General features: G+C 39.4%; 1 protein-coding gene across 20 annotated transcripts in view; it reads left to right on the top strand.

Moving 5' to 3' along the window:
- The window catches only part of KALRN (kalirin RhoGEF kinase), a 654,582-nt gene that overhangs the window by 240,659 nt on the left and 392,955 nt on the right, over window positions 1-20,968 (top strand). For all 20 annotated transcript variants that reach the window (XM_073231508.1, XM_073231507.1, XM_073231506.1 and 17 more), the window contains exon 6: window positions 7,744-7,866. In XM_073231508.1, coding sequence (XP_073087609.1) covers window positions 7,744-7,866 — 123 coding nt within the window. The remainder of the gene's footprint in view (window positions 1-7,743; window positions 7,867-20,968) is intronic.

Here is a 20,968-nt window from a genome sequence, read left to right as displayed (position 1 = left end):
GGTGATGATGAGAAGGATGTAGATGAAATGAAACATTGACAGGTGGGCAACAGGGTTAAGAGCATTAATACTGGAACTAGGCCTCCTGGGTCTGAATCTCAGCTCTTCCACTTATTAGCTATGTGGCTTTGGACCTTAGTTTCCAAGTCTGTAAAGTGGGTATGGTACTATTGAGGAGATAATTATAAGGTTATTAAGAGGATTGAATGAGTTAACATATGTAAAGTGCTTAGAGCCATGCCTAGCACACAGTGAACATTCAGGAATTGTTAGTTCCATTATTGCTGTTACCATAATTATTGCTCCTGTTATTGAGAGAAATTTTAAATGAGAAAAAGGATGGAGAAAGGGAAGACAAAAGGCACAATACTGTTGTATGTATGGTTTATCTCTGAACTATGGATGCATCACCTAACAGGACTTCTAAGTGCTACTAAACATTCTGACTTACAAGACTACCATGGGCCACCCTTGGCACTAATCTACTCAGGATGAAATGATGGAAATCATGGCCTTCCACTGGAATAGTCCTTGCACCTATAGGTGCAAGGAGACAAAATACATGGTGGGCAGCTGCAGAAACTGCCATGGCTTAAAAACTGCTTCACAGGAGGCAGCATCTCTTGTAATGACTCCATTGGTACAGTTTCCAGGGTCCCTGCAATGGATGTGTCAGGTCCAAGAGTCACCACACTCAGGGAAGCCCAGGGTATGGCATCTCCATCAGGCATTTATGGTTCACGATAGTCCTACCAATCCAGATACAGTTTACCAATCAGTGGGTGTTTTTACCATAGTCAACATGATTTAGTAACATATTTTCACGTACTATCTTTATCTCTTTCCAGGGAAACAGAACTGGGATGGTTAACTGAAGGTCAGATTATCATCAGAAGGGGAAAAGGTTTTTGTTAACCCCTTACTCACAGGGAACATTTGCCTTTTTTAGAGATAAATTGGGATAGTTCTAGATATGAGCAAAATGTTTGGATGCTAGATGTGAGATTTGGGAGTTAGGGAATTTGGATATGGAAGGTGTAAGAAATGTGGCTGGGGGTCAGTAGCATGTCTATAGGTCAGAGACACAGCCTGTTTGGTGAAATTGTTTGGTGTCCTGGTTGATTCCTACAGCTACAGCAATGGGGTTTCCCAGGTAACCAGGTAACCAGGCTGAGCCATCCTCCCTAGAGCAGCTGGATTTATAGTGAAAGATAAAAATAGCTTCTCCTTTATACAATACATAAAATAGAAAAGCATGCCAGCTGACATGCCAAAAGCCTAAAGGAAAACAGCAAAGCCCAGAGCACCTTCTCTCCCTCAATAGCGTTTATTGACACCTATGGTCTATCAAACCCAAGTCCCAGCCACCTCCCTGCTTTTGACTACAGGGTAAAGATAGTCTCTCACAATCCTGCGATCCCTATGGTCTGCAAGACACAGAAGAGGTCAAGTGTCAAATTCCTTTCAAGTGAAGAATTCTAGGAACTTATTAGTTAGGCCCACATTTTGGGGTCCTTTATTTTTTTCCCTATGTTCCCCACTTTGGAAAAATAGGAACACTGGGACCTAGGAGAGTGAGTAATTGAGAACCAACATTGAAGGGTATGAAGGGTCCTGGGGCCAGAACACACATATGTGTATGTTGCCCTGTTTGCACAAGAATTATGTGCCTCAGGTTAAGTCAGAGTTCATGTGAAAGCAGAATTGTAAAGTGGGGAAGTTTGCCTTTGGTTCCCACTTACTTCTCATTTTAGGGTTTCTCTCCTTCTGCTACCCACAGGGCCCCTCTGCATATGTGAGGGTGGAGGCAGTGGGAGGATGCATGGGTGTCTGGGCTGTGTCCACACAGCACCCTGTGGGGTGCATCTCTGGGAGTAGGGCTGTGGATGCGTTCGTGTGTGGGCTGCAGGTGTGACTGGCATTAGGTCACAGTGATTTTGCAGTAAGGTGAACCTACTACAGTTTTAAATCTATACCTTTCACCTGTTTTGTGCTCTAAATGAAAACATTAGGGAAATATGTGCAATAGTATATACTCACTGTATATGGATTTAAAAATCTGTCAGTTATGTAGCACTTAACAAAGCAAGAACCCATTATCTTATTTGAATATCACTATTACCCTAAGGATGGAATAGTATAAATTGTTACCCCCACTTTACAGATAAAGAAACTGAGGTTCAGACCAATACCTAACTTGTCAAAGTTCATACAACAGAATCTGCACTAGAACCCGAGATTTGATCCCTCTGTTCTTTGCATTCTAACACACATAACATTTTACTGTGGAACAGACTATGCACCATGTTTCCCAGATATAGCCAAGTCTTTCCTGGAAGGGGTTGTTAGTGATCTTTAGGGCACAATATTTGTGGATGGACCACATTGGTACAGTTTCCAGGGTCCCTGCAATGGACGTATCAGGTCCAAGAGTCACCACACTCAATGTACAAGCAGGGTACAGAGGACACAGGTGATCATTGGGATGTGCATAGTTAGGTAAGGAAAATCCATTGGTTGCCTTCTCTACTCTTAATCAACTCATCAGAGCTGAATATAAGCAATTTTAAAGCCAACATAATCTATAATTATAGGCAGTATAAAATACTAATAGTAGGTGGTAAGGTAGTTTGAAAGTTAAAACTAAATCAGATGCCATTGCTAAATTTGGCAACTGAAGGAAAGTAAGTACAAGATCCTTATTTAATGTCCTTGCTCTATGAAATAGTTTACACTTCATTAAAAACAGAACAGAACAATAATAACCTTTTAGCTATCCCCATCTTTATAAGAAAAGGGAAAAAAGGTTTCTGTTTATTTTCCTAATTTGCATTTAAATAGATTCTTTTATTATTTATTATATATTAAGAACCAGACTTTTATATTTTCACTGAATTTTAGCCAGCATTGAAGAAATTACTCAGCTTAGTTAAAAGCAAACCATGAAAAAAAAAAAAAAAACCAAGTAGCTTACATATAACATCTGTCTTCTTAATGAGACAAAACTATGTTGGTTTCCAAACAAAGAGATAAAATCTCATTATTTAGACATGAACTTTCCTCTTGGAGGAATTTTGTTGTTATATTACACTTTGTTGAACCTACCATGTATAGCTTCTCAGAAAAACAAAAACAAAGAGGTCAGAATGTTTGAAACCACTAAGGAAATATTTTTAATTTTTCTATTTTTCTTTAGATTTTTGGGTCAGTCTAATGCAAGTGTCTTCCAGAGAGCCCAATTCAAATAGATCAAAACACAAAGTGTCATAGCTGGAAGGGAGCTTGGGTAGGGTCAGTTTGTCTGGAGACTAGCAACCCCAGAGCCTGTGGTTAGCTCACTCATGCATGCATGCATTCATTCATTCATTCACAAAGTATTTATTGAGAGAAGTGGAGCAGTTTGAACAAGCTGTCCCCAGGCATGATGGGGCAGGGGTGAGAGAGGACGAGGCTGGGTATGGGAGAGTGAATGGCCCTATGTGAGGGATGGCACCCTCAGCTGGCACCCCAGAGGGCCTTGGTAGCCACCTTTTGTGGGGTAATTGCCCTGTGGAGCCCAGTCACAGGAGGTCCTACCACCACATGCAGGCATGCAGGAAGCAGGGCAGAGTCCCAGGAGCCTGGCTCAAGGTGCATTCAGTGAATGTGAATTGGGTAGAATGAATGAGTTCTAAACCCTGGGCTTCACTTCTTTGAACCTGTTCCCCATCTGTAAAGTGGGCCCAATGGAGGCAGTGAGATGAAGTGTTCAGATGGACACTTTGAATTCTAACACACCTGACAAATGTCAGTGCTGAGACTAAGAAACTGCCTTTTTCTGGATATCAAACAATGCCAGTTTTCTCACTGACATTCTTTTATTCAAAAGTTAGAAATGTAAACTATAGCAGTAAATATGCTTTCTGATCCAGGAGACTCAATCAAACTATTTTTTATTTTAGTGGAAAATAATACATTCCATAAGTTTCCAAATTGACCCCATTGTAAACCAAGATGTTTACCACTATTCTGGGTACTATTTATCCCTTGCAAATGAAGAAGCCCAGAAATGAAGAATCCTGCCCACAGTTTTACATCAGGATAGTGACAGAGCTAGGCCTGGAACCAGCCTAGGCCTTATTCCACTTGACTGTACACACACATGTAAGTGCACACACATGTATAAACCACACGTATACACACACCGCGCACATGCACCCACAGGCACTCATTCTCTCTCTGCAGCCAGTTTCACTGAATGCAACAGAAATGATGGTGACCCTTGCAGACAGCCAGGTTCACAAGGGTGAGGATTATTTACCATTAGGCAGCAGATTCAGGCCCAGAGAAGACTTGAGACTGTTCCTTAGGAAACAGCCATCTTGGAGAGACCCAGGTTCCTGCTATCACATGAGACCTTGTTGGCAGAGCAGGTCTTTTTCTGCCTGAGATGCGTGTCACCTCTTGGTAGCGCTGCCTCCAGTACAGCTGGACTTGCCCAGAATGCCTGGCTGCCAGAGAGCAGCTTGTGTGCTCCAAGGTGAAACACGGATGTGGGTGGAATGGCATGGGCACAGACATCTGCGAGAAACCCATCCAACAACAAGGCAGACTGCTCTTCCAGCACTCTCCGTGCTCGCCTGCCTCTGCCTTTTGCTTTTCTTAGTGCTTTCTGCTCTAACGTTGCTGGCCCTTGTTCAGCAGTCCTTGCTCTGCAGTCCAGCAGGGACCTGGCACCAGGCAATCTAATCATTCTGGGGCTAGCATGTAATTCCGCTGTTTATTTACATATCTAAATAGTCATTTAATAGAAAATACAGGGAAGGTCACTTCTTTTCCATGGGGATATCCATGAAAGAACAGGGAGTGAGTACTTTTCATCACAAGTTCCAAGGACTTCAGACATTTCAGATTTTCATTAACTTTATTGATTCTTTTGTCAATAAGGAAAAGAGATGAGAAATTATTTTAAAAAGGGGTTGAGAGGCAGAATTTTAAAGATCAAAACTTAAAGAATGAGATTCCTCTCAGCACATGAGGTGCTTGTCTTCTTTCTTCCCTTGTGCTTAGTAACAGTGAAACCAAACCAGCCAGCCCTGACTGAGTGCCTGTGGCGTGGGGCTGGCCGTAGCTGTGGACCCAGTACAGTTCCCAGAGCATACTGACCTGGCCCCTACAGGAGCCCCAGCCTGAAACACCCTCTGACCCTCAAGAATGAAGAATGATACCTCCGTCCTTCCTTTATTATCGTATAGGCAGCTGGAAGTGATCTGGGTAATTCAAAAGGGAGCATCGTCTCCAAATCATGCACGTTTGCCTTTGGAAGGTGGTGTGTGTGTGTAAGTGTGGGTTGTTACAGCCTCCGTGTCTCTTTCCTGACCTCCAGGCACCTAATTGTAACTGCTCACAGGACACCTCTGCTTGAAACTCTTGTAAGCCTCTCAGAGTGACACATCTAAAACAAATCCAACTCTCTCCCCACCCCCACCCCAGCTTCCTCTTTAGGGAGCACCTGTGGTGGCACCTTTCCTTCGAAGGACCCAGGATACCATGCCAGATACCCAGCTGTTCTTCCTAGCTCTTCCTTGCCCGCCCTCCTGAAGCAAATGTGAGACCTCAATCCCATACCTAGTAGCCCTCTAGTCGACCCACTTCTCAGACTCCACTGCCGTTCCTCTAATCCATGTTTCCAGGCGCTCATCCTTGCTCGCCAGGATTACTGTTACCAGCCTCCTCGCCATTCTCTCTGCCCTGCCTCACCCCTCCAATCCAATCTTGCACTGTCAGAGCTCCTGCCACTCTTCGCCACTCAACTAAAACCCTGCACTGACTTCTGGCTGCCTACAGTACATGGTCCAGGTTTCCTAAAACCTGGGTCCAGGTTTCCTAAAACCCAGGGCTCTCCGTGGTCAGCCTGCCCATCTACCTTCCCAGCCACATCTCCTTACATCAGGCTCCAGAAGCACAGCTGGGATGCTTTCAGAGCCCTTGACATACTGGGCTGCCCCACAGTTCTGCCCCTTTCATCTCCCCTTTTCCTGGAGCTCTCATCCCACTCATCCTCACCTGGCTAATTCCTACCTGAGTCAAAGGTCCCTCAGGTGTCACCTCCTCTGGGAAGCCTTCTCTGCTCATCCCTGTCCCCATACCATCTAACCTACCTTAACAGACCATATTGGCCTTTATTTTGGTAGTTTTTTTTTTTCAAGCTGTGATTTTAATCAAGTCACATGTCAAATTGTATTAATGTATCTGCTTTCCACTTTGGCCTTTAAACCACTTAAACTCAACCACATTTTAGTCATTTTTGCCTTTCTGTTGCCTTGGGCGGTACCTGCCACATAGAGTGTCCTGTAAATAGTGGTTAAATGTAACCGAAAAAGTAAATTTACTTTTCTGTTTAAAGGGAAATAGACAGTGAAATGAGGCCACAATTTTGCCTTCAGGAAAGATGGTGCGATCTTTGCAGCTTCTCAGCCAGCACTGGTGCTCAGTTCCTTGCTGCTCCACTCTGCCACTGACCGCAGCCTGTAGCACATCCCAAGTCAGGAGCACCAGTTCCAAGTATGGCAGTCCTCTCCTCCAAATGCTTCACATCTTTCCTGACTATATCACTTGGCTGCTTTGGGCAGAAAACCAAGTCTAGCTTAAACTGGCTAAAGTAATAAAAAGGATTTCTTGGCTGAAGTCCTAAGGAAATCCAGAGACAAAGTGGAAATCAGACAAGGTGCAGTCAAGGCTCTGTTTCCCACCATTGTTTTGGCTACACTCTTTCTCTGCCCATTGGCTTTACCCTTGAGCTGCCAGCAGAATGGCAGTAGCAATTTGAGATTCAGATTCACCATTGACATCACAGGAAGATAAATTGTATCTAAAGCACTAGGGTTCTATTTCTCAGAAGCTTCCAGCAAAGTTCCCCTCATGTTTTATTGTACTGGATTGGATAGCATTTCTATTTCTGAGACAATCCCATTAGCTGGGAAGGTCTGGCTTAGGTCTGGTGTCCTGAGAAGGGATAACCCTTAGAGCAATCAGGCCCTCCCTTGGAACTGAGGTTCTGATCAGCTCCCCTTAAAGCGTGCGGGCTGCCTGGGAGTGGTGGAAACCTAACAAAACCAGGGTATAGAGCTCGAGGGAGGGAAAATGGCTCAATGCCCACTGTGTCAGGCAGTACTTTCTCCACTCTTGAAATCCTCTCTGGTTCCTGCTGGGTTAGAGCAGAATCCCTGGTGAGCTGTGGATTTGCAAGAAAAGTTGACTCAGTTCAGAGTCAATTCAACAGTGTGTGTGGTAGAGCAGCATGTATGTGAGGCAGGGGAATGTTAGGATGCTCTCCCTGGTGCCTTCCATTAGGGGTTTCTCTCCTCTATTCATGTGGTAGGGTATGGATTAAGCCTCCCAGTTTTTCCCCTCACCACCTGTCCCTAAAGCAAGCATAGGGCCCTTTTAAGCCTTTCTAAAATTTTCGGAAAGGGGAAGTCAGTAGGGATAGTAGGCAGCTCCCTTCCCCATCTCCCTGATTCTCTTGCTTCTCTTCCCTGCTTTCCTTAAGCTCTATAGGGAAATACAGAGGCTGGTGGTGAGTCCTTACGCTTAAATTGGGGCTCTCCTGGGGAAGCAGGCTGTGAGCCGCCCCCACTCTAAGATGACTAGTTTTCACTGGGTACCAGGAGGAGGGCTCTTTTTCTTCTAGTAGCTCTGAAAATTTTGCACAGTTGGACCCATGACCGTTCTGATTACTCTGTACCTTCTTGTCCCCTCTAGATGTTCGACTGGATAAGCCACAACAAGGAGTTATTCCTCCAGAGCCATACAGAGATTGGAGTCAGCTACCAGCACGCCCTAGACCTTCAGACGCAGCACAATCATTTCGCCATGAACTCCATGGTGAGTGGGTGGCCAGCTGGTAGCACTGCTGGGAGAGGGAGGAGGGGAAGTGTGGGGAGGGGTGGGTGTGGAGGGGCAGTAACAGACTTCCAGCCTGAGTAAGAACGAGGAGCTCCAAACATGTGGACCCTTTAGTATTGCATTTGCGAGGATATGGATGTGTGCGAGACAGCCATTCCCATAGTAAATTATGGCCCATTTCTGCCTCTGGACCCTGCTTTACACAGTGAAAGTAATGTGCTGGGGCTGTTTAAAGTATTAGCTCAACACAAGACTATCAGATCCACTCTGCTGACTTAACCAACATTTTTCAGTCCCTAGCTTGTGTGAATCACTGAGCTGGGATGGTGAGGGGCCTCAGGCTATGGCACATTGGAAATGGTTGAGTGAATTGGGGCTGTTTGGACAGTAGAAGAGGAGCCTTAAGGGACACATGATTATTGCCTTCAGGCATAAAGTTCTGCCTTGGAGGGAAGAGGGTAGAATTACTTTGTGTTGCTCTAGGATGCAGACCTGTCCAGGGCACAGCAGTTTGAGGAGAACTCAGGACATAGCATGGAGGTTTGGAAGGGGTAGGTGGAATGCAGCGGTACTTAGTGAGCAACCCAGGGTGGGCAGTATTCAAGCAGATACTGAATTCAGAGAGGGATATTTGCCAGCTGGTTAGGGAATGCACCTTTCTATGCTTCAGTTTCTTCATCTGTCAAATGGGAATAATAGTAGTTACCTTATAGAGATAGAGTTGTTGTGAGGATTCAGTGAGTTTCTTGTAGAGCAGCTAGAGCTGTGCCTGGTATGTAGTAAGTTATCAGTAAATATTAGTGTTATGGTAATAGTGATGATGTAGGAGTCTAGTCCAGATAACACCTGTGACCCTGCATAAACCTAACACTTTGGGGTACTGTTTTTTTTCCATGTAGTCACTCCAATACTTTATTTCAAAATCTTGTCTGCACCTTGAGCCCATCCATTGTATGTGAAATGCCCACAGCCTAATTATGCTTCAACTTACTTCTCTCCCTGCTCTGCCAGTGATTCCTGCTTATGCTACTGGTCCAGAAGAGTAGCTCCACCATTCCCCTTATATCTGAACACCAAAGATAACTTATCATTTTAGCCATTGGTTCTGGGAGGTGGGACAAATATTAGAAAACCATAAACGTGGAGGCTCACAGAAGCCAGGGAGAAATTTCATTTTCTGCCAGGTTGTTTTAAATATGCTGTGCACTGGACTTCACATACTGAAGAAGAAAAAGTCTGGCCTCAAGCTGTTTAGCATTTGGTTGGGGGGATAAACCATGGTGCAGCTTGATATGTGTCATGGCAGAGAGAAGGTGAGTTAACTAAGCATAAAATCTCAGTGGTTTAAAATAACAGGGGTTTATTTCTTGTTCCTACAACTTGCATGTTACTGGCTGGTAGTAGATCTGCTCATCGTAGTTGCTCAGGAACCCAGGCTGATGGAGCAGCCACCGTCTCAGATGCTGCCAGTTGTCTTAACAAAGCCTGTAGCCAAGCACATGCTAGTTCTGAAACCTTCCACCTAGAGGTGACAAATGTCACATTTCATTAGCCAACACCAGGCACACTGCCACATCTAACATCCTGGGAGGAGATGTATGATCTACCATGTGCTGGGGAAGAGAGAATGGGATATTTGTGAATAGCCCAAATGACTAGCACAGGGTACTGTTGTAGGGTGTAAGGTCAAGATGAACATGAGATTTATATAGAAAGATAACTGGCTACAGAACAGAAGATTGTGGAACCCAGGCAGGGAAAACATCAACATTGATTTTGTTATCAATTTTGGCTACAGCAGTCTTTTGTCTTCATCTAAATGCAAAGATTCATTCCCTTTCAACTAGCCTCCAATAATTACGTCTCAGTGCTGGCTCACTTTAGTCACAGAGGAGCAAAGCTATTGATCACAGTTGATTAAGGATGTGGACTCAAACCTAGTCAAGTTTGATTATCTGTGTGGCTTCTGGATTTCTCCTAGTGAATTTTATAATTCTGTGCTAGAATTTTCATGGCACCCAACTGCCTGGCCCTAAGGCAAACAAATTTATTTTAATAAGAAGAAAAGACAAGCATAATTAGGGAGGTAAGCCTGCCACCAAGACCCTCAATGAACTACAAAGCTAAATAAAAAGAGCCTTTGGCTTTGAATTATTGGCACCACTACTCTTCACTGTTAATATGGATAACTGAGAATTAGTGGCACATTAAAAACCTTTCCTCTGACAAATTTACTTTTGAAATCTCCATTTTCAGAACAAAAATAAGGGAGGAAATTTACTGAAGGGAAGCATCTTATGAAACTGGGAGAGAAAGAAGAGATTTAATAAAAACAGCCAATTCATGTGTTCCAGCCCATCTGGTAGTCCCACTGCTGTCAAAGCGTGGAGCACTCAGAGGCCTCTTCAGACTGATCAGGCTGGATCTTCTCTCTGGCTGCAGGGCAAGGGCAGGGAAATCCCAGGGTTGTTTGATCAAACTGCCGGGGCACCAGTGTGTTACAAACACAGCTCTGTGCCTTTGTTAACTGGGAGGTTTACAGGCTTGTTATTAAAAGGAGTTTCCACAAAGAGGGATGTCAGCATCCCAAGCAGGTGAAAGGAGGGAATTACAGACTCCTTTTCTCTGGCCTCAGTGATGGATGTTGCTACCAAGAAACAGATGAATACAAGCAACTACTGCTGGAGCCCAAGGACTATAGGAATGATCTAGTTACTCATGGGAAGTGGGAATGTGGATTGTTTTGTAAATTCACAAAGGCATTTCTGTTTCTGCTCTTGGAAATTATATGCACACCTACACATATGCCCACACATCTGTCCACATTAAGGTACATATAGCATGGTTTGGTGGGTTCTTTGGTATTGAACCCTGTTTTACTGTTAAAATATGCCAATGATTCCTTACCTTTTGGGGAGGTCATAGATCCCTTTACTATATGATGAGGGTCGTGGATCCTCTTCCCAGAGAAATGTATATATGAACAAATTTTTTAGATAATTTCAGGAAATTCAAGGGAATCCTAAGCCTATCTATTAATCTCCCTAGTTTAAGATTCCAAGAACCTCATGACTTCTTATTCATTCATTCCATAAGTAATTAAGGATCAGACATTGTGCTGGATGTAGTCAACAAAAGAGAGATGATCTGTCCCATGGAGGTTGGGGGAGCAGATGTTAAGTATATATCACAAATAAGTATGTAATCCAATCAGTAAGTCTTATGTTGGAACAATCATGTAGCCATCCATATTCTGTTTCTTCATGATAAAGACACCCCCAGGAGTACATACAAACATAACGCAGTAAGGTATACAGAGTATAAATGTGGGGGGGCTGGGTACATTTTTTAATTGACAAGCAGCATTGACTTAATGCTCATTGTTCATTCATTGATACTAATTAATGGTCTTTGAATTAATTCTATAATGTACCAAAGATTTTATAATTTAAAGAAGCCTTTTATATATAGTTTTTAAATACAAATGATCAATTAGTAATTTATCTGTCTTTTAAGTTTTGTTTTCATGTTTCATATACTGGTTATATACTGGTTAAAGACCTAACAAAGGTTGAGGTGACCATTACCAAGAAGTAATCCTATATCATTACGTAATGGGAGAAAAAGCAGAAATTTCCTAAATTTTATCTATGAATTGTTACCAGTAAAGGCTATCAATTATTAATACATGAGTGTAGGAGTGATACTCTGCCAAGTATAGTACATGAGAAACTGAAAGAAAAAGGTTAAAATTGGTTGGTCTTTGCATTTTTGTCATAACATGTTCTTTGCAGTTCCCACTGGGGAATCCTAGTGTTTTGGTCAAAATAACAACAAAAACAATAATAATTATAATAATATCCCACCTACTAATCCCAGTAGGAAAGTATTCTCTGGCTCCTCACAGTGCCTCAGAAAGCCAGGTTTCCCAGTTTTCTGGGCTGTCCTCTTTCTTAATTCAATCTTCTGTTATGAAAGACTTTCTCACAAATTCTCCTTCCTCTGAGTGTGGCCTTCTCCTCTGATGTGAGTGAGTGTGGGCAGATGGAAGCAGGGTCGGGTTGTAATATGCAGCAGAACAATAGTGTAGCCATCCACGTTCTATTCCTTCATGAAAAAGACACCCACAGGAGCACATACAAACATACTGCAGCAGCCTTATTTACAATTTTAATTAGCTGGTTCTTTGGGAAAAAATAAATTGATGATGGTTTCTGCAAGAGTTTTAAAATATGAAATGGTATTCATTTTCTATTATTGTGACTGTGAGGATTCATATTAGTGATATGCTGTGGAGTAGGATCCTTCCTGCTGCAACATGTTTGATAGAGGCTTTAATCCTATTAATTTGCTCACCAGATGCACATATTGCCACTTGATGGTGTGTAAATCAGACTAATTACAGCAAAGCCTGTAATGCTCACTCTTTGTTTTGAGGGAAAATTACAAATGGTAGGACCAAGGAAAAGTCAGATCAGCTGCAAGAGAAATAAAGATTCTGAAGCAGGACTTTTGCCCCTAGTCTGAGAAGCCTTGTCTGTCACATTGCTTCTTGGCAGCCCTAAACCATGGTTCTGCAGCATTTCCTATAATGAATCTAGTATTTCTAGATTTTGGTATAAATGCACACACATGCTCACATACTTGGTATTATGATATTTAAGTAACCAGTATTTGACCCCATCATAGTGCAAAGCCTCTTAGTAGACACAGAATATGTTTTAAAATAAGAGATCAGTCTTATATGAAATAATCTTTTTTGCACAATTTATTTTCCAAAGAATAAGGTAGTGAGCTTGCTAAAAATGCATATTTCTTATTGGCTTCTAATCCAGTCCTAGAAAATTGTAATCTTTGGGGGATTGGTACCCAGGAACCTGCATTTTTAACAAGTTCCCTAGGTGATTTCTATGTACATTAAAATTAGAGAACTTTTGTTCTGTGGAGATGTATATGTGTGAAATGTCACTCCCTAAAATAAAGTACCACAAGTTCTGAAAGACAGTCCACTTCAGCATGATAGCATGAGGAATTCCATAGACCCATTCTCCAGTGAAAGTGTTGGAAATCATTCAAAACAACCACCTAAATTCTCTGGAAATGGTCTGAGTGCATACAGCAAATGAAGAAAGATTTGTTTAAGAAAGTCTACTGAAAACCAATAAGAACAGTGAGTCTGTGGTATTTGAACCAAGACTCACTCTCTGTCTCTCCCATCCAGCTCAGTAAGATGGAAACTGCAATCCAAACTGGCATAACCAAGAACACAAGGCACTCTTTGCCTAAGTTCCCATTTGAAGAGCTATTATCCGAGGCAGGGCATTTCTTATCCTGCTCCAATTGTTGCTGAAGTTCTGAGTGAGTGTGGCCAAGAGGTGGGAACACCTTTCTTCTGTTTATCCCCCTCTCATGGAACAGAGACTCTACCATAGCCACAACACTGCTGAGAATTCTAGGTCCCTGATCTCTCTTGCCCCAGTTTGTAAGGCCGAGGTCCCATGCTGGGAGAAACAAACCAAGAAGACCTGAGGTTACTCACCCCCATCCACTGAGTAAGCAACTCTTAAAGTGAGGGTCATTTAGGGATGCGCACTATTGTCCCTAGCCCCAGCTCCAGAGCCTTGGTTCAGAGATTTTGCCTGGGGATAGAAACAGACTAAGACAGAGAGCCCCAAGTCTTTTCCCACAGGAACTGACTTCATTTGCAACAAAGAGTAGAGAAGTTCAAGCCAACAGCATTCCCAAAAATGCTCTTAGGAAGGTTGTGGTGAAAGGCAATTGGGAGAAGATTGGTAGTCATCCAGTTTATAGGATAAACAGTAAGTGGGCTAGTTTGCCAGAGAGAACTGGGGAAAGAGGCCTCCTGGGGCTAGAACAAGTTGCAAAAACTGACCCCAAGAACTATTCCTTCAGAGGATCTGGAATTTGATCTGAAAGGTTTATGGAGCAATTTATGCCCTAAGACATTGCTGAAAACAATAGAGTAATCAGCAGCAAATTAGAATTGAATAGTTCTGGTGTGGTAAGGGAAAGAAAATAAAAGAGAGTACTGCCAAGGCCACCACCATCATTGGCCACTGTTCCAGGGTAACATGGGCATAACCAAAGCTGCATGCACCCCTGAGGAGTGTCATCAGAGGTTTCCCACTATGGTGGCAGAGATGGAAATAGACTTCACTAAAATAGTCCAGCCAGTCACAAATTAGCAAGAAAATAACAATAATAAGCCCTAGAATAAGCCCCAGTATCCAGAGTTGCTACAATATATTATCTAAAATATCCAGTTTCCAACAAAAATTATAAGATATGCAAAGAAACAGAAAATGTGACCATGAAAAAAACATATACAAAATATACAGTGGAAAAAGCAGGCAACAGAAACTGCCTGGGAGAGTGACCAGATGTCACATTTAACAAAGCTTCAAAGTAACCATTATAAATGTTAAAAAAAACCACTAAATGAAATGATGATTGAAGAAGTAAAGGAAGACATGATGACAATGTCATATCAAACAGAATATTAATAAAAAGATAGGAATTATAAAAAAGAACCAAAAGGAAATTTTGAGTTGAAAATATAACTGAAATTTGAAACTAACTAGAAAAGCTCAACAATTGATATGAACTGGAAGACAAAAGAATTAGTAACCTTTAAAACAGATCACTAGAAATTATGCATCTGAAAAGCAGAGACAAAAAGAATGAGAAAAAAAATGGACAGAACCTTAGAAAAGTATGGCATGCCATTAAGTGCAGCAAATATACATAATGGGCATACTAGGAGAGAAGAGAAAGGAACAAAATAAGTAGTAGGAAATATAATGGCTGAAATCTCCCCACATTTATTGAAAAACATTAATCTATACAGCCAGGAGGCTTAAAAACTCCAAGTAGGATAAATGCAAAGAGATCAACAAACAGATACATTGTAGCAAAAATACCAAAAGCCAAAGACAAGGAGAAAATCTTGAAAGAAGCAAGAGAAAAACCACTTGTCATAAGGTAACTCCAATAAGGTTAATAGTGATTTCTTATTAGAAATAATGGAGGCCAAAAGTAAGTGGGATAACATATTCAAAGTGCTCAAAGGAAAAACTGTCAATAAAGAGTCCTTTCCAGCAATGCTACCTTTCATAAGTGAAGGTAGAATAAAGATATTCTCATATAAACAAATACTGAGAAAATATGTTGCCAGCAGATACATCTTATAAGAAGCATAAATGAAATTATCAGACTGAAAGCAAGTGACCTCCAGAGAGTAATTTGAATCCACATGAAAAGACAAAGAACATCAGTAAAGGTAGTTATGTAATTACAAAAGACAATATAAATGTATATTTTTTATTTTTCTCTTAATTGATTTAAAAATTAATTGTATAAAATAATATGTACATAATGTGCTATTGGGCCTAAAACATATGGAAATATGTTTGCCAGTAACTGCACAAAGAAGGTGAGTGAGAACATAGTTATATTGGACTAAGGAAATTACTTCAGATGGTAACTTGAATGTGCAGGAACAAATAAAAGATCCAGAAATGATAAATAAGGAGATTAATATAACTAAAACTATAAACATTTATTTACTTTCCTTTCTTGTTTCAGCCTCTTTAAAAGACATAATGTTATAAAGTGATAACTGTAACAACCTAACTTTGGATTTATGACATTTACAGATATATGTTTAATAACAATACCACAAAAAGGTGGAAAAGGGAATAAAGCAATATAGGAATAACATTTTTATATCTCCTTGGAATTAAGTTCATATACATCTGAAGTTGATTTTGATAAGTGAAGATATATATGGTAAGCCCTAGAGCAAAGTTAAGAAAATAAGTAACAAAGTATAATGAAAACATTCAGAAAAGATATTAAAATGCTATGTTATGAAATATTAACTTAGTAAAAAAGAATACAGTGTAGGAGGAATAAAGATATAAAAAAAGACATGACATATAGAAAAAAGTAAAATGGACAGGCATAAACCCATCTATCAATAATGACATTAAATGTGAAAGGATTAAACAGTCCAATCAAAGGTAGAGATTGTCAGATAGGATTAAATAAAATAAGACCCAACTATGTACTATCTTCAGGAGACATACTTCAGATTCAAAGATTATAATTAAAGCTAAAAGAATGGAAAAGATGTATTATGCAAATGACAGCCACAAGAAAACTAGAGTGGCTACACTAATAACAGACTTTTAAGTAGTCTTCAATACAAAAAATGTTACTGGAGTTATAGATGGACATTTTGTAATGATAAAAGGTTCACTCTCTCAGGAAGACATAACAATTATGTAAATATTCATATAACTAACAATAGAGCACCAAGATACATGAAGTAAAAACTGACTAATAAAGGGAGAAATACAATTCAAGAATAATCGTTAAGACTTCAGTATCCCCACTTTCAGTAATGGATAGAACAACTAAGCAGAAGATCAACAAGAAAATAGGTGACTTGAACAAAGAAATATGTGACTATAAACCAAATCAATGTAGCACATCATAGAACACTCCACCAAGTAGCAGCAGACTGTACATTCTTCTCAAGGACACACGAAACATTATCCTGGATAGATTATATACTAGGCAATAAAACAAACCTCAGTAAATAAAAAGGATAAAGATAATATAATGTTCTCTGACCACAATAGAATGAAATTAGAAATAAAAAACAGAAGGAAATTTGGGAAATTCACAAATATGTTGAATTAAATAACATACTCCTAAATATATATGGATCAAAGAAGAAATAAAAAGGGAAATTGGAAAATACTTTGAAATGAATGAAAATGAGGATACAACATACCAAAACTTATGGGATGCAGCTAATGCCATGCCTAAGGAAAAATTTATAATTGTAAATTCCTGTATTAAAAAAGAAAAAGATCTCAAATTAATAATGTAACTTCCTACCGCAAGACACTGTAAAAAGATCATACTAAACCTAAAACAAGCAGAAGGAGGAAATAAAAAAGATTAGAGTGGAAATTAATGAATTAGAGAATAGAAAAACAATGGAAAAAAATCAGTGAAACCAAAAGCCATTCTTTGAAAAGACCAAAAAAAAAGACAAACCTTTAGCTAGAATGACCAAGAAAAAAATTACTAAAATAAGAAATGAAAGAGGGACATTACTATCAACTTTACAAAAGTAAAAACGATTATAAAGGAATAATATAAATAATTCTGTGCAATAAATAAGATAGTATAGATGAAATGTACAAAAATCCAGGCACAGATGCCTTCCCCACTGCATTCTATCAAACTTTTAGAGAAGAATGAATGCTTACTCTTCAAAGCTTTTAAAAAAATAGGGTAGGAGGCACTTCCCACTTTATTCTGTGAAGCCAATAATAATACCCTGATACCAAAACCAGACAAAGATACCACATGAGAAAAGAAAGTTACAAACCAATATTTTTCATGAAAATGGATGCAAAAATTTCCAACAAAATACCAGCACATCAGATCCAGCAACATAAAGAATTTTATACATGACCAATTGGAATTATTCCAGGATTGTGAATTTCATTTAAAATCAGTAGAATAAAAAGCAGAAACCACATGGTCATCTCAGTAGACCCCAAAAAAGCATTTGATGAAATCAAACATCCTTTCATAATGAAAGCATCAATAAACTAGAAATGGAAGAGAACTTCCTCAACCTGTCAAAGGATATCTATGAAAAACCCACAGCTAATATAATACTAACAGTGAAAAACGGAATACTTTCCCCCTAAGATGAGGAACAAGAAAAAGATGCTTGCTCTTGCCATCTCTATTCAGTATTGGAGCCAGAGCAATTATTCAGCGAAAAGAAAGGGCATCCAAATTAGAAAGGAAGAAGTAAAGCTATATGTATTATCAGATGACATAACTTGTGTAAGAAAAATCCTAAGATAATCACTAAAAAACTGTTAGCACTATTAAGTGAGTTCAGCAAGATTGAAGAATACACAGTCAGTATGCAAAAACCAATTGATCCACGTAATTACAATGAGCAATCTGAAAATGAAATTAAAACCACTCCATTTATAATAGCATCAAAATGAGCAAGATTGGAAAATTGGAAAAAATTAACACAGGGGGTGAAAAATTTGTCCTCTGAAAACTACAAAACATTGAAAGAAATTAAGATCAAAATAAAGGAAAAAATCTCATATTCATGGTTTGAAGAACTTAATATTGTTAGCATGGCAATACCCCCTAATTCTATCTATAGACTCAGCACATTGCTATCAGAATTCCATCTGGCTTCTTTGTAGAAATTAACACACTGATTCCACAACCCATGTGGAACTGAGAGACTGACAATAGCCAAAATAATCTTGAAAAAAAAACCAAAACGAAGTTGAAAGACTCATATTTTCCAACTTCAAAACTTACCACAAAGTAACAGTAATCAAGACAGTATGATTCTGGCATAAAGACAGACATATAGATCAATGGAGTTGAGTTGACAGTCCATAAACAAACCCATATGTCTGTGGTCAACTGGTTTTTGACAAGGGAACCAATACCATTCAATGTCGAAAGAATAGCCTTTTCAGCAAATGGTGCTGGGACAATTGGGTAGCCATGTGCAAAAGAATGATTATGTTGGACCCCTTTCCTCACACTGAATTAAAAATAAATAAATTGGACTTCATCAAAATAAAAACTTTTTATGCTTCAAAAGATACAATCAAGAAAGTGAAAAGACCTCATAGAAGGGGAGAAAATATTTGCAGATCATTTATCTGACAAGGGATATACTTAGAAAATATTTTTAAAATTCTTACAGTTCAATAACAAAAAGACAAGCTAATTTTAACCTTTATGGGCAAAGGATTGGAATAGACATTTCTCCAAAGAAGATATACAGGTGGTCAATAAGTACCTGAAGAGTTGCTTAGCATTGTTAGTCATCAGAGAAATGCAAGTCAAAACCACAATGAGGTATCTTTTCACATCCATTAGGATGGCTATAATCAAAAAGTCAGATAATAAAATGATGGTAAGGACACTGAGAAATTGAAGCCCTCATACACTGCTTGAGAGAGTGTAGCATGGTGTGGCCACTTTGGAATACAGTCTGGCAGTTCCTCAGACAGTTAAACATAGTTATCATATGATACCCAGTGATTCAACACCTATGTATATACTTAAGAGAAATGAAAACATATGTCCATACAAAATGTCTGTGCATTGTAAACAAATATTTGTAGAAACATTATTCATAATAACCAAAAGATGAAAACAATCCAAATGTCCATAAATTGATGGATAAACAGTGTGGCATATACATATAATGAAATATTTGGCCATAAAAAGCTGATATATGCTCTAACATGGATGAAACTTGAAAACATTTTACTAAGTGAAAGAAGCCAATCACCAAAGACCACATATTTATATGATTCCATTCACATGGAAAGTCTAGAATAGCCAAACCTGTAGAGGAAGAAAGAAGACTAGTTGTTGCTTAGGGCTGGGATGGATGGGGAAATGTGGAGACAATAGCTAAAGGGTACAGGGTTTCTTTTTTTTTTTTAGTGAAGTAACAGGATATAATTTTAACATACAAAAATCAATAACCTGATGCAAGCAAACAACCACCATTAGAAGACATAATGGAAAAAAACTCCATTTACAACATTGAAAAATATAAGATACTTAGGCATAAACTTAAACTAAGTGTGCACAATCTATATGAGGACAACTTCAAAATATACCAGAAAGGCACAAAAGCAGATTTTAATAAATGGAAAGACATTCTTCATTCATGAATAGAATGACTCAATATAAAAGTTAATTCACCATAAGTTATTATGTAAATCAAATGTGATCCAATAAAAATCCAACAAATTTTACTTCCAGAGCTAGGTAAGCCAAATTCTAAAGTTCATCTTGAAAACTTAAATATACAAAAGAAAATAGGAAAATTCTGAAAAATAAGAGTAAGTAGCTTACCAATTATTAAACATATACACACTTCTATCATTAAAATAGAAGACACCATTGTATCAAGTGACAGATCAGTAAAAGGAATAGCATATTGATTTCAGAAGTAGAAACAAATATATTTAAAAGTTCAACATATGATAAAGGTGGCATTTCACATCACTAGGATAAAACATGGGGCTAAATGAATGGTGCAGGATAACCAGAAGGCCGCCTCTACTTCACATCATATACCAGAATCACCTCCAAATGGGGCAGAAATCTATGTAAAATAATGAAACTATACAAAGACTAGAAGAGAACTGCTGATGTGTTTTTTTTTATTTTCATCTTCCCTGAGGATTTTTTTTTTTGGTATCATTAATCTACAATTACATGAGCAACATTATGTTTACTAGACTCCCCCCATCACCAAGTCCCCCCCACATACCCCATTACAGTCACTGTCCATCAGCATAGTAAAATGCTATAAAATCATTACTTGTCTTCTCTGTGTTGTACAGCCCTCCCTGTGCCCCCCGACATTATGTGTGCTAATAGTAATGCCCCCTTTTTTCCTCTTATCCCTCCCTTTCCACTCATCCTCCCCAGTCCCTTTCCCTTTGGTAACTGTTAGTCCGTTCTTGGGTTCTGTGAGTCTGCTGCCATTTTGTTCCTTCAGTTTTTTCTTTGTTCTTATACTCCACAGATGAGTGAAATCATATGATACTTGTCTTTCCCTGCCTGGCTTATTTCACTGAGCATAATACCCTCTAGCTCCATCCATGTTGTTGTAAATGATAGGATTTGTTTTCTTCTTATGGATGAATAATATTCCATTGTGTATATGTACCACATCTTCTTTATCCATTCATCTACTGATGGACACTTAGGTTGCTTCCATTTCTTGGCTATTGTAAATAATGCTGCAATAAACATAGGGGTGCATATGTCTTTTTCAAACTGGGCTTCTGCATTCTTAGGGTAAATTCCTAGGAGTGGAATTCCTGGGTCAAATGGTCTTTCTATTTTTAGTTTTTTGAGGAACCTCCATACTGCTTTCCACAATGGTTGAACTAGTTTAAATTCCCACCAGCAGGGTTTCTTTTTGAGATGATGAAAATATTCTAAAATTGACTGTGGT

Source organism: Manis javanica, chromosome 3 (genome assembly GCF_040802235.1).
Source record: "Manis javanica isolate MJ-LG chromosome 3, MJ_LKY, whole genome shotgun sequence".
NCBI lineage: Eukaryota > Metazoa > Chordata > Mammalia > Pholidota > Manidae > Manis > Manis javanica.
This window is presented reverse-complemented; position numbering and strand designations above follow the sequence as displayed.